General features: G+C 40.5%; 1 protein-coding gene across 1 annotated transcript in view; it reads right to left on the bottom strand.

The window, feature by feature from the left end:
• The window catches only part of RAB23 (RAB23, member RAS oncogene family), a 35,324-nt gene extending 20,064 nt beyond the window's left edge, over positions 1-15,260 (bottom strand). The window contains exons 1-3 of the mRNA XM_026507153.4: positions 14,948-15,260; positions 7,258-7,473; positions 1,636-1,721 (exon numbers count right to left, since the gene is read on the bottom strand). Of these exons, the coding sequence (XP_026362938.1) occupies positions 1,636-1,721; positions 7,258-7,412 (241 nt within the window). The 5' untranslated portion in view covers positions 7,413-7,473; positions 14,948-15,260. The remainder of the gene's footprint in view (positions 1-1,635; positions 1,722-7,257; positions 7,474-14,947) is intronic.
• Between the last annotated feature and the right edge of the window lie 2,093 nt (positions 15,261-17,353).

Genomic DNA, 17,353 nt, shown 5'->3' with positions numbered 1-17,353 from the left:
CTCCCTCTTTCTCTCAAATGAATAATAAAATCTTAAGGGAAAAAAAAAAAGGAAGAGCCCAACCTATCTTTTTTCCTCACAAAAGAACATACATTTCATGCCGAGAATTTAGAGAAAAAACCTAGGTAAAAACAATGAAAATCTCATGTACTTCTATTTTTTCATGTTTCCACCAAGGTTTTTTTGTTTTGTTTTGTTTTATTCCTGTGTGAATGGGGTGAGGGGGTGTGGTGGTAATAACCCCACTAAGAAAATACTAATAATTTTTATTCAAGAATTAACTTTAATTTTTGGGCCTGTTAACCAATAGTGTCAAAGCTCATGAAATTAACAATTTGATAAAAATGCCATCTAATCTAAGAGCTTTGGGTCATAAGAACATAATTCCTGGGGAGCCTGGGTGGCTCAGTCGTTAAGCGTCTGCCTTCGGCTCAGGGCGTGATCCCAGCATTCCAGGATTGAGCCCCACATCAGGCTCCTCTGCTGGAAGCCTGCTTCTTCCTCTCCCACTCCCCCTGCTTGTGTTCCCTCTCTCGCGGGCTGTCTCTTTCTCTCCGTCAAATAAATAAAAATCTTAAAAAAAAAAAAAAAAGAACATAATTCCTGCCTCATGCCATGTTACAGGTGCTCAAGACCCAAACTAGCATCTACAGGGGAGCAACAGTCAAAACTACTGCCCCTGGGAAGCCTTTAAGGGCACAGTGAATAGAATGAGTAGTTGTTGCATTATTAGAATGATACCTGAGAGGTGTACCTCTCTTTAATTTCTCAAGGAACCAAAGTCTTCTTTAGACGAGGCAGTGGAAATCAGGTTTCCCTGGTACCAAGTCAGAAAGGCAACTTCTTTGGTTGTTTATACGTTAGTATAATTACATTTTCATTAAATCTCCGTTGCCATTATTATAAATCGCACATTTTCAAAAGTGGGAAAAAACAAAATATATATGCAAAAGCATCAATAGTCTATAGGGCTACATGGGACTATATGGAGCCTTCAGTTACTTTGTTCTCATTACAATCACCATGAGCAATAAGGCAGAGAAACACTGAAAATGCTTTCATAAATTCCAAAAGAAAAGGACAAAATTTTAGAGGAAAATGTTAATTGGAACTTTAGGTTCCATTTAGAAATTTCAGCTTTCCTTGAGGAATTTAACCCCGTATTTTAGACTCTAAAGTGCTACAGCTGTACTTCTTTCCTTTCACATGTATCTCACATGTCCCTGAACTCTTACAGCACCGAGATGGCTTTATCCACGCAATTTCATGCATAATACAAAGTGTCATCTTATTTGCAGGAACTTTACTTTTTCATGCCAGTTTCCACTCTCTCTGACCAGAGAATCATCTCCCTGTGGTCAGAAATAGGCACTGAACAGTTTCTAACTGATTAGAACTCGGAATGCCTATGTGAGTCATATAATTCCAAGGCAGAGACAAACTATCTATAGTACAAAGTATTATTTACTACTCAACAAGATCATTAGGAGAATAATGACCTAAGAGGTTTTTAAAAATACTTTGAAATTAACGCAGGTCTTCTTAAAAAGAAACTCTTCTGATGTCGAATAAAAAAAGTGAAGTTCTTTGTTTAGCCAAAAGAACATGCCCAAACAAACAAACCCCACAATTTACCTCGATAGTAGGCCTTTGTTATTGCATCAAATTCCTCTTGACCTGCTGTATCCCACAACATGAGTCTGACATCTTCATCATTAACTCTGAAACAAGAGATGAATTTATTTCATATGTAAAGAAAACGTCTTTAGTAACATTGCTTTGTGCATATTTTTATTTTTCAAATCTGAAGTTGTTAAAACTATACTGCTGGTTTTCACTCTGAAAAAGTTTCAGTGCTTTTAAAGGCTGATACCACTACCAGTAGTGAAACGAAAGGGGGAAAGACATCCCCCCAAAGCTTTAACTTCATACGTGATTTGAGTTTACCTGCCGTGTTTTCTCCTTTAACAACAGTCAGAGAGCAGTGGCTCAAAGACTAGTAGCACTGGGAAGGGGACTGCCTTAGGTTAGTACTTGCTCTCCTCTTGCTATCACACTCCAATGGGTTCTGGTGCACAAGTGATAGAATAAGAAAGGAAAGAAGCAAAAAAGGAAGGAAGGGAGGAAGGGAGGGAGGAAGAAAAGCAGCTTGGTTGTCCTACAACTTAAAAACTTACTCTTATTTTGTCATACGGTGCATTGCTTTATGTTCTATAAAGTCACTGCAAGCACTGAAACACCAAACACTGAAACACTGCTCCTAGGGGAAATACAAGGTTAGGTTCTGTGTGCCCTAGTTACGTTTTCCCTAACCTAATACCCAACCTTGGTTTATTGGTGGTTGTTTAAAAGATGCCTTATTTAAAACATATTGTTAATTCATTAACATTGAACTCAAGGCCCACAGCACTGTAACTCATGCATAAATGAAGTGTACCTAACATACATATTTTCTCTTTAAGGCACATCATAGCCTTCTTATACTTAGGACTAGATAGCACTACACTTAGGGGCCATTTTAAACAGCGACATCATCAACAAGAAGTACAAAAACATGTCACAAAAACAGACATGAGAAAACACTTGTTTACAATAGTGAGGGATGAAAAAAGAAGGAAGAGGGTTGCCTCAGTCACCCTAAGCTGAGAATGTGCATGTAGGGTAGCAAATATCTGCTACTCTGTGCATATCCATGAATGACCACCAAAGCTCTGGGAGTACTGACTCTGGGGTTACAAATAAATTTTAGCAAGTGGATCAACTGCAAATATGGAACCTACAAATAATGAGAATCAATAGTTACTTAAAGTATATATATGGAATCTACAAATAACGAGGATCAACTGCATACTTAACATATTAATTTGGTTCAGATAAGAAATACAAAAATGAACATCATGAAGCCTTAACATATTTGAGAAAGGAAGTAAACATGGAAGTATTTTTAAAAGAGAGCAATAGAATACAAATTAGAAATTGAACAATCTTAAAACAATGAACACAATTATCTTTAATGCTAATGTCTAGGCTAGTCAGATTTGTTTAATGTTATTTATTTTTTTAATACCTGTCAGTTTGTCTCTACAATTTAAAATATGCTTGGGGTGTGGGAGAACAGGCAAAATGAGTGAAGGGGAGTGGGAGACACGGGCTTCTAGTTACGGAATGAGTAAGTCACAGGAATCAGAGGTACAGCATAGGGAATATAGTTAATGACACTGTAAGAAAATTATATGGGGACAGGATGTAGCTACTCTCGTGGTGAACATAGCATAACCTATAGAGAAGTTGAATCATTCTACTGTACACCTGAAACTAATGTAACATTATGTGTCAACTATATTCAAATGAAATGAAATAAAATAAAATACCTTTAAAATTTCTCAGGACTAATGACAAAAACTGTTACTATTTCTTTTTTAAGATTTTATTTATTTGACAAAGAGAACAAGCAGGGGGAGTGACAAGCAGAGGGAGAGGGAGAAGTAGGCTCCCTGCTGAAGAGGAAGCCCGATGCAAGACTCAATCCCAGGTAAAGAAAGGGGGGGTAATCAGAAGGGGGAATGAAGCATGAGAGACTATGGACTATGAGAAACAAACTGAGGACTTCAGAGGGGAGGGGGGTGGGGGAATGGGATAGACCGGTGATGGGTAGTAAGGAGGGCACGTATTGCATGGTGCACTGGGTGTTATACGCAACTAATGAATCATCGAGCCTTACATCGGAAACCGGGGATGTACTGTATGGTGACTAACATAATATAATAAAAAATCATTAAAAAAAAAAAAAAAAAAAGACTCAATCCCAGGACTCTGGGATCATGACCTGGGCCTATGGCAGCTGCTTAACCAACTGAGCCACGCACGCATACACCCCCCCCCCCCCCCCGGCCAACTGTTAGTTTTGATGTGTTTTAGAATCCAACTGGATTTCCTGAAGTAAGACTTCCTTTACACTGGAGTATTTAATCCTGCCAAACCTGCTCTTATTTCTTTAAAACAATTCTCTAACTCCGAGATAGTCCTAGGATCCCATAATAGTTGAAAACTATTCTGAGAGACAGGTAACTGTCCTTCCAAATTAAACAGGTATGCCTTGGTTTATTGCACTTGCTTTACTGTGCTTCACAGAGACTGTTTTTTTTAACAAATTGCAGGGTTGCCACAAACCAGCCAGGCTATCAGCACCATTTTTCCAACAGCATCTGCTCACTTTGTATCTCTGTGCCACATTTTGGTAATTCTTAGAATATTTCAAATTTTTTCATTATTATAGTTGTTATGGTGATCTCTAATTAGTGATCTTTCATGTTACTATTGTAACTGTTTTGGGGTGCCTACAGACTGCTTCCACATAAGATGGACACTTAGCTATGTCATTAGGTATGTGTGTTCACACTGTTCCACCAACCAGCCCTTCCTTCATTTCCTTCCCTTTTCTGGCATCTCCCTATTCTGAGACACAGCAATACTGAAATTAGGCCAATTAATAGCCCTACAGTGGCCTCTAAGTGTTCAAGTGAAAGCAAGAGCCACACATCTCTCACTTTAAACAAAAGCTAGACATGATTAAATACTGTGAGGAAAGAATGCTGAAAGCTGAGATCAGCTGAAAGCCAGCCCGCTTGTGCCAGGTGGCCAAAGCTGTGAACGCAAAGGAAAAGTTCTTGAAGGAAATTAAATGTGCTCCTGGCTGGCTCAGTCAGTAGAGCATACAACTCTTGATCTCACGGTCATGAGTTCGAGCCCCAAGTTGGGCACAGAGAATACTTTAATAAACAAACAAACAAATAAATGCGCTACTCCAGTGAACACACGTGATAAGAAAGCAAAACAGCCTCACTGCCGTATGGAGGAAGTTTTGGTGATCTGGAGAGAAGATAAAACCAGCCACACATTCCCTTAAACCAAAGCTTAATCCAGAGAAAGGTCCTAACTTCCTCAATTCTCTGAAGGCTGAGCGAGGTGAGGAAGCTGCAGGAAAGTCTGAAGCTAGCAGAGGAGGGTTCATCAGGTTGAAGGAAAGATGCGGCCTCTGTAACGTAAAAGTACTCACGTGCGAGCTGCAGCAGGTTACCCAGAAGATTGAGCCAGAGAATTCCTGAAGGTGCTACACTAAACAGCAGATTTTCAATGTGGATGAAACAGCCTTCTACTGGAAGGAGATGGCATTAAGGATGTTCATAGCTAGAGAGAAGTCAGTGCCTGGCTTCAAAGCTTCAAAAGACAGGTTGACTCCCTTATTAGGGGCTAATGCCACTGGTGACTTAAAGTTGAAGCCAGTGCTTATTTACCATTCTGAAAATTCTAGGGCCCTTAAGAATTATGCTAAATTTACTCTGTCTGTGCTCTATAAATGGAACAGCAAGGCCTGGATGACAGCACTTGTGTTTACACGATGGTTTACTGAATATTTTAAGCCCACTGCTGAGACCTACTGCTCAGAACAAAAATTCCTCCAAAATTTGACTGCTCAGTGGCAATGCAGTGGTCACCCAAGAGCTCCACTGGAGATGCTAACACAGTATCCATTCTGTGGCCCATGGATCAAGAAATAATTTTGACTTTCAAGCCTTACTATTTAAGAAATACATTGTGTAAGGTTATAGCTGCCACAGACGGTGATTCCTCTGATGGATCTGGGCAAAGAAAATCAAAAACTTGATACAAAAGATTCACCATTCTGGATGCCATTAAGAACATTCATGAGTCACTGGAAGAGATCAAATAACATCGACAAGACTTTGGAAGAAGTAGATTCCAACTCTCATGGATGAGTTTGTGGGGTTTGAGACTTCTGTGGAGGAAGTAACTGAACAATGGGTGAAAAGAGCAAGAAAACTGGAATTAGAAGTGGAGCCGGAGGGTGGGACTGAGCTGCTGCGATCTGTGATAAAAGCTGAACGGATGACGAGCTGCTTATTATGGACGAGCAAAGAAAGTGGGTTCTTGGTATGGAGTCTACTCCTGGTGAAGGCGCTGTGCAGACTGTCGAAATGACAACAAAGGATTTAGAATATTACATAAACTTAGTTGATCATGTGGTAGCACGATTTGAGAGAATTTTTTTAAGTTTTTAATTTTTTTTTTTTTTAAAGATTTTATTTATTTATTCGACAGAGATAGAGATAGAGACAGCCAGCGAGAGAGGGAACACAAGCAGGGGGAGTGGGAGAGGAAGAAGCAGGCTCCCAGCGGAGGAGCCTGATGTGGGGCTCAATCCCACAACGCCGGGATCACGCCCTGAGCTGAAGGCAGACGCCCAACCACTGTGCCACCCAGGCGCCCCAAGTTTTTAATTTTAATTCCAGTATAGTTAGCATACAGTGTTATATTAGTTTCAGGTATACAATATAGTGATTCAAATGGGTTTGAGAGAATTGACTCCAATTTTGAATGAAGTTCTACTGTGGGTAAAATGCCATCAAATGGCATCATATGCCACTGAGAAATCATTCCTGAGAGGTAGAGTGAATCAATGAGAAAACTCCACTGTTGTCTTATATTAAAATTAAAAAATCACCATAGCCACTCCCACCTTCAGCAACCACCACCCTGATCAGTCAGCAGCCATCAATATCGAGGTGAGACCCTCCACCAGCAAAAGATTCAGACTTGGTGAAAGATCAGAGGATGGTTAGCATTTTTTAGCAAGAAAGTATTTTTAAATGAAGGTATGTACATTATTTGTTTAGACATAATGCTATCACATACTTAACAGACTACAGTATAATGTAAACATAACTTTATACAACTAGGAAACTAAAAAATTCATTTGACTCACTTTATTACGGTGGTCTGGAACTGAACCTGCAAAACCTCCAAGTTGAGCTTGTAGTGGACAGAAATCTCATTAGAGTCGAGCACCAGTTTGTGTTTATAAAGTATGCAAGGTGTCACCAATAAACATAAAACAGATACAAGGTAGAAAGGGTGGGGAGGGGAGTATGAAAAAAGGGGGGAAAATGAGGAAGGGAAAATAGATGAAAGGTAAGAAAAAGACAGAAGGATAAAGATACACACAGGAATATGTTAACTAACTAGAATTTAAATAAAAACTTGAAATGTTAAAGAGAAAGGAAAAAGAAAAAAAAAAAGGTACACACAGGACTGAGTATTTGAAAACCACCACCAACTGTCTCATTAGCCACTGCCACTAGATCCCTAACCTTGAACCGTACTGTAATTAGTGTTATTCCAAAGCCTGGGATAGAGTTCACAAATCAAAATGAGGGGATTAAATGGCCAAGTACATACTGGATTTGTCGCTCCAAAAAATCAACTCCAATGGTTTTCTTGTAGTCTTTTGTAAAAATTCCTTTGCAATATCGCTGAATCATACTTGATTTTCCAACTGCTCCGTTCCCTACAACCACCATCTTGATGGCCACTTCCATATCTTCCTCCAACATTTTTGCAGTTGTGAAGGTTTCTGAACCAACTTTAATTCCAGGTGATCAGATCTTCTCAAATCTGTGGTTTAAAATGAAATTATTTTTCATAACATAAAAATTGTACAAAATATTATAATTTTAAAGATATATTTATTTCTTTGAGAGAGAGAATGCGTAAGCAGGGGGAGGGGCTTGGAGAGAATCTCAAGCGGACTCCCTGCTGAGCACAGAACCTGATGTGGGGCTGGATCCCAAGATCATGAGTCTTTTGAAACCAAGAGTCAGATGCTTAACTGACTGAGCCACCCAGGCACCCCAAAAATTGTACAAAATAAGCTATAATTGTTTTACGAAGAAATAACTATATTACATTCCAAGAATTCTTCCATGATGGAGGTCCCCTTACCACCCTGTTTAGAACATGTAAATTCTCTGAAAGGAGGAACAATAACATCATTCATTTTTGAATCCTGAACAACAGCAAAATATATGACATCCAGTTATTAATAAACGCCTAGATTACATAGTTCTATTTTTCAATCTTAAGACTAAGATTGCAGTGTTAGAATTGCGGTCTGATTCAAAGTTGCCACTGACTAGTTCTGTGTTCTAAGTGAAGTTACTGGCTAACCTCTTTCAGATTCAGTTTACCGAGGATACTTACCTCAGAAGATTGTTGATCAATGGTACATATAAAGCACTTAGCATAGTGAAAATTAAGCTTACAAACAATGGTGGTTTAGTTTTACACAACATAATAAATTCCTCACAGTTACCACCACATGGGCAACAAATACAAAATCTAAGGTATAATTAATACCCCTAGAAAAGCATCCCAAAGGAAGATTTTCTGAAAACTATACAACTGTGTGACAGCTTTGGACTCCTACAGTGCTTTACTGTTCAGGTTACAATGACTCCTTTACAAATAATCTTATACCACACATTCTTTCTTTAGTTTCAGACTAGTTACAATTACTCCTATAAGGAAAGTAATATAATGTGTACTGTTTGCATTTTAGACTGAAAAGAACAGAAAGTCAATTTCTTCATATTTCTTTGTAAAATTTCTAGTTAAAATCCTGACTACAATTATATGTTATAATATTATATTCCAACGCCCTTAACCGAAAATCCATCTATACTACCACTACACAAAACAAGTCTGAAACACGAAGAACTTTCCTCCCCGCTCCCCAAGGAGTCTCAGTAATTGTCCCTCGTACTTCACAGACTTGCACAATCATAAGAATCATCTAGGAAGATCTGTAAAAGTATAGGTTCTAGATCTCCACCTCAAACATAATTAAATGATGTAAAGAAAATACAATATCAGAATGAAAGGAGCAAAAAATGGTAGGAGCAAAAATACAGGTAAATACAATAGATTCCTCTTGAGTGTTCTAAATGATGTTTGACTTAAACACAACTGTGTGGTTTTCAATATGTACAGAGAAAAATATTTAACATAATTAATTATAAATGGGTGAGGACAAAGGAATGTAAAGGGAGGTAAGGTTTCTATGCCTCCCTTGAACTGGTAAAATGTTGACACCAACGGACTGTAATAAATTATATATAATGTAGCTTATATAGTATAATACCTAGAGCAACCACTGAAGAAATTACACAATGAGGGGTGCTTGGGTGGCTCAGTTGGTTAGGCATCTGCTTTCAGCTCAGGTCATGATCTCAGGCTCCTGGGATCAAGTTCCCACATCTGGCTCCAAGTTCAGCATGGAACCTGCTTCTCCCTCTTTCTCTGCCCTTCCCCCCCAACTTGTGTGCTCCCCCTCTTTCTCTCAAAGAAAAAAATAAAATCTTTAAAAAAAAGGAAGTTATGCAGAGATATACTAAAAAACACTACAATAAAACAAAATGAAAGTCTAGTAACAGAATAAAATGATCAGAATCTAATTGGCATTTATAGAACTGTCCATACAACAGCAGAATATACTTTTTTCTTTTAAAGATTTTATTTACTGAGAGAAAGAGTGTGAGCAGGGGGAGAGGCAGAGGGAGAGGGAGAAAGAATCTCCAACAGACTCTGCACGGAGCCTGTCTAGGGGCTTGAACTCACAACCTTGAGATCATGACCTGAGCCAAAATCAACAGTCGTACACTCAACTGACTGAGCCACCCAGGCACCCCAGAATATGCTTCTTTGTAAGTACCCATTAAATATATACCAAGATAAAACAGATTCTAGGCCATAAAACAAACCTCAACAAACTTAAAATAATGGTACCACAATGCAATCAAATTAGAAATCGGTAACACAAATATAACAGGAAAATCTGCAAATATTTGCAAACTAAAAACAACAGACTTGTAAAGAACCTGTGGGCCAAAGAAAGAAGCTCAAAAGACATTTTTCCAAATAATTAAACTGAATTAAAATGAAAATACAAAATGTGAAATCTGTGGGACACAGCTAATGTAGTGCTGAGGGAAAATTTATAGCACTAAATGCTTACCTTAGAAAAGAAGTCTCAAATTGATACGTTAAACTCTCACCTCAAGAAACTAGAAAAAGAAGAGCAAAATAAACCCAAACCAAAAGATGAAAATAATAAAAGTAAGCAGAAATCAATGAAATTGAAAACAGAAAAATAAGGAAAATTAAACAAAAAACTTTCTTTAAAGATAAAAAAAATTGACAAACACAGAAAAAAAAAAAAAGAAAGAAAGAAGACACAAATTACCAGTATTAGGAATAAAATCAAGAATGTCACTGTGGACTGTGCAGACTCAAAAGGATGATATAACAACTCCACACATAAATTTGACAACTTAGGGAAGCTTGGGCGGCTCAGTCAGTTAAGCGTTCGACTCTTGATTTCGACTCAGGTCATGATCTCAGGGTCAGGAGATGGAGCCCCGCATAGGGGTTTAAGATTCTGTCTCTCCCTCTCCTTCTGCCCCTCCCCTCTTTAAAAAAATTGACAACTTAGATGAAATGGACCAATTCCTTAAAAAGCATTAACTACCACAACTCACTCAATATGAAATAGATAATTTGAATAGACCTATAACTATAAAGGAAATTGAACTTGTAACTTAAAAACTCAAAGAGAGGGGCGCCTGGGTGGCTCAGTTGTTAAGCGTCTGCCTTCGGCTCAGGGCATGATCCCAGCGTTCTGGGATCAAGCCCCACATCGGGCTCCCTGCTTAGCGGGAAGCCTGCTTCTCCCTCTCCCACTCCCCCTGCTTGTGTTCCCTCTCTCGCTGCCTCTCTCTCTGTCAAATACATAAATAAAATCTTTAAAAATATATAAATTAAAAAAAAAAAAGCCTAAAGAGAAATCTCCAGGCTCAGGTGATTTCACTGGAGAATTTTATCAAACTTTTTAAGAATTGACACCAATGATATACACTCTCTTTCAGAATATAGAAGAGAAGGGAATACTTCCCAACTTATTTTATAAAGCCAGTATTACTTTGATAACAACTTCACACAAAAACAGTACCAAAAAAACCAAAACCAAAAAACAAAAACAACTGGACAAAGACACACAAAAGTCCTCAACAAAATATTAGAAAATCAAGTCAAAGAATTTATAAAAAGAGTAACTAGGACCAAGTGGGCTTTATTTTGGGAATGCAAGGCTGGTTCAATACTCAAAAATCAATCAGCATAACCTACCACATTAACAAAGTAAAAAAGAAAAACCTCATCACCATATCAACTGAAACAGAGGAAACGTATAACAAAATTCCACACTGATTTGTCAGAAAAATAGTCAGCAAACTAGAAAAACAAGAGGACTTCTAAAGCCTCATAAATGTCCTCTATTAAAAAACTCCACAGCTAACATTATACTTAACTCTGAAAGCCTGATTGCCTTTTCGTTTTCAAGTAAACTCTATGCACAACATGGGGCTCAAACTCATGACCCCGAGTTCGAGAGTCACATGCTCTACTGACTGAGCCAGCCAGGCACCCCTGAAAGCCTAACTGCTTTAAATCTTAGACTGAGAGCAAGGTAAGTATGTTCACTCTCTCTACTCCCATTCATCATATGCAAAGTCCTAGCCAGGAAACTAGGTGACAAGAAATAAGACTCTTCCAGATTAGAGAAAAATTAAATAAAACTGTCCCTACTCACAAATTACATGAATGTCTTTACAGAAAACCCCCAAGGAATTAAAAAAAAAAAAAAAAAAACACCCTAGAACTAATAAATGAGTTTAGGAAGGACGAGGGATACAAAGGCAAAACACAATCCTGAATTGTTATTTCCATACCCTAACAATGTACAAATTGAAACCAAAATTTTTATTTATTTAAGTTATTTCTACACCCAATGTGGGGCTAGAACTCACAACCCCAAGATCAAGAGTTGCATGCTCTTCCAACTAAACCAGCCAGGCACCCCTGAACCAAAAATTTTAAGTGACATTTATAAAAGTTCCCCCCAAATTAAATACTTTGGTATAAATTTAACAAAACATGTACAGGACCTATATGCTGAAAACTATAAAACACTAATGAAACAAAGACCTAAATAAACAAAAAGACATGCCATGCTCACAGACTGGAGGACTCAAAAGTAAAGACAGCATTTCTCTCCAAATTGATCCATGGCTTATCCAATTTCAAAGCACCAGCAGCATTTTTTGTAGTTAAGACAAGCTGATCCTAAACGTTGTATGAAAAGGCAAATAAACTAGAATCGCTAACACAATTTTTAAAAATAAAATAGGAGGAAATCATACCAGCCAATTTTAAGACACCATAAAGCTTTACTAATCAAGAAAGTGTGATACTGATAAACAGAACGATATATAAATCAACGGAACAGAACAGAGGGCGCAAAAATAGACCCACACAAATTCAGCCAGTTGATTTTTGACAAAGGTGCGAGAACAATTCAATGGAGAAAAGACTGTTTACAACAAATGGTGATGGAAAACTGGACATTCATATGTAAAAAAGTAAACATTTACCTAAACCTCACATCTTATACAAATAATTTTAAATGGATCATAGATCTAAAAGTAAAATTATAAAAAAATAAATAAAAAATAAAAGTAAAACTATAGGGGCACCTACATGGGTCAGTTAGTAGAATTTGCGATTCGATCTAGGGGTTGTGAGTTCAAGCCTCATGTTGGGTGTAGAGATTACTTAAAAATAAAATCTCAGGGGTGCCTGGGTGGCTCAGTTGGTTAAGCATCTGCCTTTGGCTCAGGTCATGATCCCAGAGCCCTGGGATCCAGCCTGGGAGGGAAAAATCCCTGCTCAGCATGAGTCTGCTTCTCCCTTTCCCTCTGCTGCTCCCCCACCCTCACCCCACCTTGTGCTCATGTACTCTCTCTCTCTCAAATAAATAAATATTTATAAAATAAAATAAAATCTTTAATGAAAAATAAAAAAATAAAAGTAAAACTATAATCTTTAGAATAAATTTTTTACAAGGTGAAAATGTTGACCTGGGGCTAGAAAGAGTTCTTAGACATCATACAAAAAAAAATTCCACAAAAGGAAAAACTGATAAATTGAACTTCACAAAAATTAAAAACATTTGTTCTATGAATGATACTGTTATATGAATGAAAAGACAAGCTACAGACTTCGAGGAAATATTTGCAAAGCACTTATCTACCAAGTAACTTGTATCCCGAACATATAAAGAGCCCTTAAAACTCAACATATGAAAACAAACAAACAAAAAAAAAAAAACAAAAGAAAGCAAACAACTCACTTGAGAATGGGCAATATTCTTGCCCAGATACTCATCAAAGATTATATATGCCAAATAAGCACATGAAAAGATATTCAAAATCATTAAAGACACACTAAAACCATGGGATACCACTACATGCCTATGAGAATGGCTAAATTTAAAATTACTGAGAATAGCAAGTGCTTCCAAGGATCCTTGTGGAACAATTGGTACTTTCACACAGTCCTGGTAAGAATGCAAAATGCTAACAGCCACTCTGGAAACCAGCAGGACAGTTTCTTATAAAGTTAAACATCCTTTATATGACCCTGCAATCCCACTCCTAGGAATACCCTACAGAAATGAAAACTGCTGTTCACACGAAAACCTGTACACGAATGTTTATAGCAGCTCTATTCATAATCACCAAGAACTGGAAACACGCCAAATGTCCTTCAGTGGGTGGATGTATAAACACAGTGGCACATCCATCTAATGGAACACTACTTAGCAATAAAAAAGGAGACGTTGTTGACACATGCAACAACTCTGAGGAATCTCAAAGGCATTATGCTGAGTGAAAAAAATCAGCATCACAAGGTTACATATTGTTTGATTCCACTTACATGACATCTGAAAAGTTAGTCATTGCCGGGGCTAGGGGTAAGGAGAAGGATATAAAAGGATAGCATGAAGGGGGGGGGGGCTGTTCTATGTCCTGATTGTCATGGTGACTGCATTAATTCACAGAACTGCACACCCCTTAAAAAGTCAATTTTACCATATAATTTTAAAAATAAAATTTTAAGAAGAAAAGCGCAGTCAGATTTTAACACAGGCAGTCTGACTCGTGATTATCGGCTTCTACTACTCTGTAGACTTAAAGCACTCTATCAAAACAGAATATAATTCTGAGTGTAATAATTAAAAAGCTTACAGCAATGCTTTGCATAAATACTCTTTTCTAAATACTGTTTTCCCCAAATTTAATTTTAAAGATTTTTCCAACCAATGCAGTCTAATAAATTAGAAAAGGTACCTAAGTACAGGTACGATTGTGTTTATAACGCTGAAACACTTGTTAAATTCAATGAAATTACCTAGAAAACGTTAGGAGTTCTATAAAACCCAGAGACGTAAACGACCCTTTCAGACTCGACTGGCACTCCTGATGGTGAAGTTCATGCTCTCACACACCCTCAGGTTCCTACGTCTGGGAGCTGCCGCAGGCTCCTCAGTTCTCTGAGTTAAGTAATTCTGTGGCAGCCAGTGTCAATGAAATAGTGCCGTCTGGCTCATTCATATTCTAGCAGTCTCTGAGCAAGAAACTAGGGAAGGGTGGAGCCGCGGGTAAGGAGGGGCCCCGCAGCAGGGAGGAGGGGGTTCTAAAAGCCAGGGCAGAGCTTGGGACCTCCCTTCCGATCAAACCTAACCCGGCACTTGACGCCCCTTGTTGGTGTCTCACCCGGCCTGGGTCGCCCCTTCCCTGTGTGGGCGCTGCGAGAAGGCGAGAAGCTGGAGGCCAGCGCCTCGCCCCCGCTCCGTCTCGCTCCTTCCCGCCCAAGGGGCAATTCCAGGGACCCACACCCTGGGAGCCCCGGCCGCGGGGCGCTGAGAGCGGGGGCCGGGCAGTAGTGCCGCCCACCTCCTCCAGCTGGAACTTGCGCACGGCTAGGGAGCGGGCGCTCAGTGGCCGGGCCCGGGGGATGGGAGCCCGGGCCTGGAGGCCCCTGCCCGCGACACCCCTCTACAGTCCCCGGAGTACGGCACATCCCGGGACCCCAGGGAGAAGCGGGTCCTTCGCCAGCGGAGCCGGGGGAGCCCTCTGCCGCTGGATAGGGCGAGTGAGAGCCGCCGCTGCCTGGAGTGCAAGCCGCTACTCACCGTTCCCCGCCGGCCGCGGACCAGCCGCCCGGCGCGACCGGCTCCTCCTGGTCGCGGCGCAACCGCTGCCGCCGCCGCCGCCGCCACCTCCTCCTCTTCCCAGGGCGCCAGCTCCCCCGGCGGGGCCGCCCGGCTGGCTCGCGCCCTCCTTCGCTCTTTTAAGAATGACTATGATTTTTTAACGAACTTTATTGGCAGTCGGGGCTTGGAACAAGCGTCTTAGCCGCAACTCCAGCAAGGGTGGTGGGGCGCGGGAGACTCGACTCCCCTCATCCGCGGACCCGCCGCTCTGCGGAGCATGCGCTGGGCTTGGTCTGCGCATGCTCCGCGAGGACCCGGTGGCCCACCCCGCTCCACCCCTGTTCTGGCTTGTGCCCGGGAGGGCGGCTTCTTTGCGTTACCGGTGGCGGTGGGGAGACCAGCCGCGAGCAGGAGCTCCTAGATCGTGGACCCTAGTAAAGAACTGACAGAGGAAAGTCCGCCTAAGTTTCGCCTGCTAAGTGACCAGGCTTCCAGAGTACTCAAAGGACTTGCTCCGCCTTGGACACACACCTTATTTTGTTCACCCGATGACATCCAAGGGGTAGAGTGACAAAAATGTTGAGCAAAACCGAAAACCCATTCACAGTCCGCACGTTGCGGCTGGACAAAGTAGATGTCTGAGATGGTTTACAATTCAGAGTACCAAACCAACAACTGAAAGGTTCCCCCAAAAGCAATCTAAACTTTGAGTTGTTTTTATATTTCAAAATACAACAGAAAAGAGGGAATAAAGGAAGTTACCAAGCGTTGGCAAAATACTCCAAGTGATATAGGAAATGTTAGGGCTTGGAGCCCATGGCCAAGAAAGAATTCTTGAGAGGTCTTTGGTGCAAAAAGGTGGTTTTATTAAAGCTCGGCGACAGGACCCATGGGCAGAAAGAGCTACACTGGGGTCATGAGAAGTGGCCCATTATATACCTTCAAGTTGGGAGGGGGTTAGGGATAGTTAGTTTCTAAGGAGTTTTCGAATCAAGGTTTCTAGGACCTCGAGGGGGCTAGCTATTGGTAGGAAAATGTCATTTATTACCATCTAATAAACCCTTAGTCATGAGACCCTTCAGTTGTATGTCAGTGGGCCATATGCTTGGAGGATGATTGCTAACGTATATCTTGGGGGGTAGAGATAAAGGAAGTTTCCAAAGGAATTTTTAAATGTTAAAATAGACTTACAGGATCCTGGAGGGGGTCAGGATAACATTAAGCTAAGATGGCCTTTTGCCCTTAGCAAAGCATTAACATTAAGGCAGCTGAGTTCCTAGAGGAATGTCACACTGCCTGTTCTAAGGACTTCTCAGTGGGCTGTAAGTAGTAAGGAAATTTAATTTTTTCTTTTGCCTTTGTTTCCCACACCGCAAGGATGCAGAGTAACTGAATTCATCTACCCTGCTTCTGGAATGTAAACTAGAATAACTCCTTTAAAAACCAATTTGTCAGTATCTACCAAGGAAGTCTACCTATGACCCAGCCAGCAGTTCCACTTCTACAAATCCAGCCAGGAGAAATGAGGAGTTAATGGTGCACCAACAAACCCGCACAAGAATGTTTACAGCTGCGTTTGTTTTAATGGCCCCCAAATGGAAATAACCCAAAAGACCATAAACAACAGAATAAATTAATAAATTAACACTGTTCATATAATGGAATAATGCAACAATGTGAAGAATGACCCAAAACGACCAACATGAAATGGTTTAACAGCAGAAATGTAAATGTAAGCATAGAAAGTAAGGTGTGGGGCACCTGGGTGGCTCAGTCGGTTGAGCAGCTGACTCATGACTGGGGCTCCGGTCCTGATCTCAGGGTCCTGGGATACGACACCAAGCTCAGCGGGGAGTCTGCTTGAGGATTCTCTCTCCCTCTCCCTCTGCCCCTCTCCCCTGCAGACAGGGCACATGCATGCATTCTCCAAAATAAATCTTTTTTTTTTTTTAAGATTTTATTTATTTATTTGACAGAGATAGAGACAGCCAGCGAGAGAGGGAACACAAGCAGGGGGATTGGGAGAGGAAGAAGCAGGCTCATAGTGGAGGAGCCTGATGTGGGGCTCGATCCCATAACGCCGGGATCACGCCCTGAGCTGAAGGCAGACGCTTAACCGCTGTGCCACCCAGGCGCCCCTCTCCAAAATAAATCTTAAAAAGAAGAAACCAGGGGTGCCTGGGTGGCTCAGCCGTTAAGTGTCTGCCTTTGGCTCAGGTCATGATCCCAGGGACCTGGGATGGAGCCCCGCGTCAGGCTCCCTGCTCAGTGGGAAGCTTGCTTCTCTCTCTCCCACTCCCCTTGCTTGTGTTCCCTCTCTCGCTGTCTCTCTCTGTCAAATAAATAAATAAAATCTTAAAAAAAAGAAGAAGAAAGAAAGAGTGG

Source organism: Ursus arctos, unplaced genomic scaffold (assembly GCF_023065955.2).
Source record: "Ursus arctos isolate Adak ecotype North America unplaced genomic scaffold, UrsArc2.0 scaffold_29, whole genome shotgun sequence".
Lineage (NCBI taxonomy): Eukaryota > Metazoa > Chordata > Mammalia > Carnivora > Ursidae > Ursus > Ursus arctos.
Note: the sequence above shows the minus strand (reverse complement) of the source record. Positions and strands in the feature narration are given on the sequence as shown.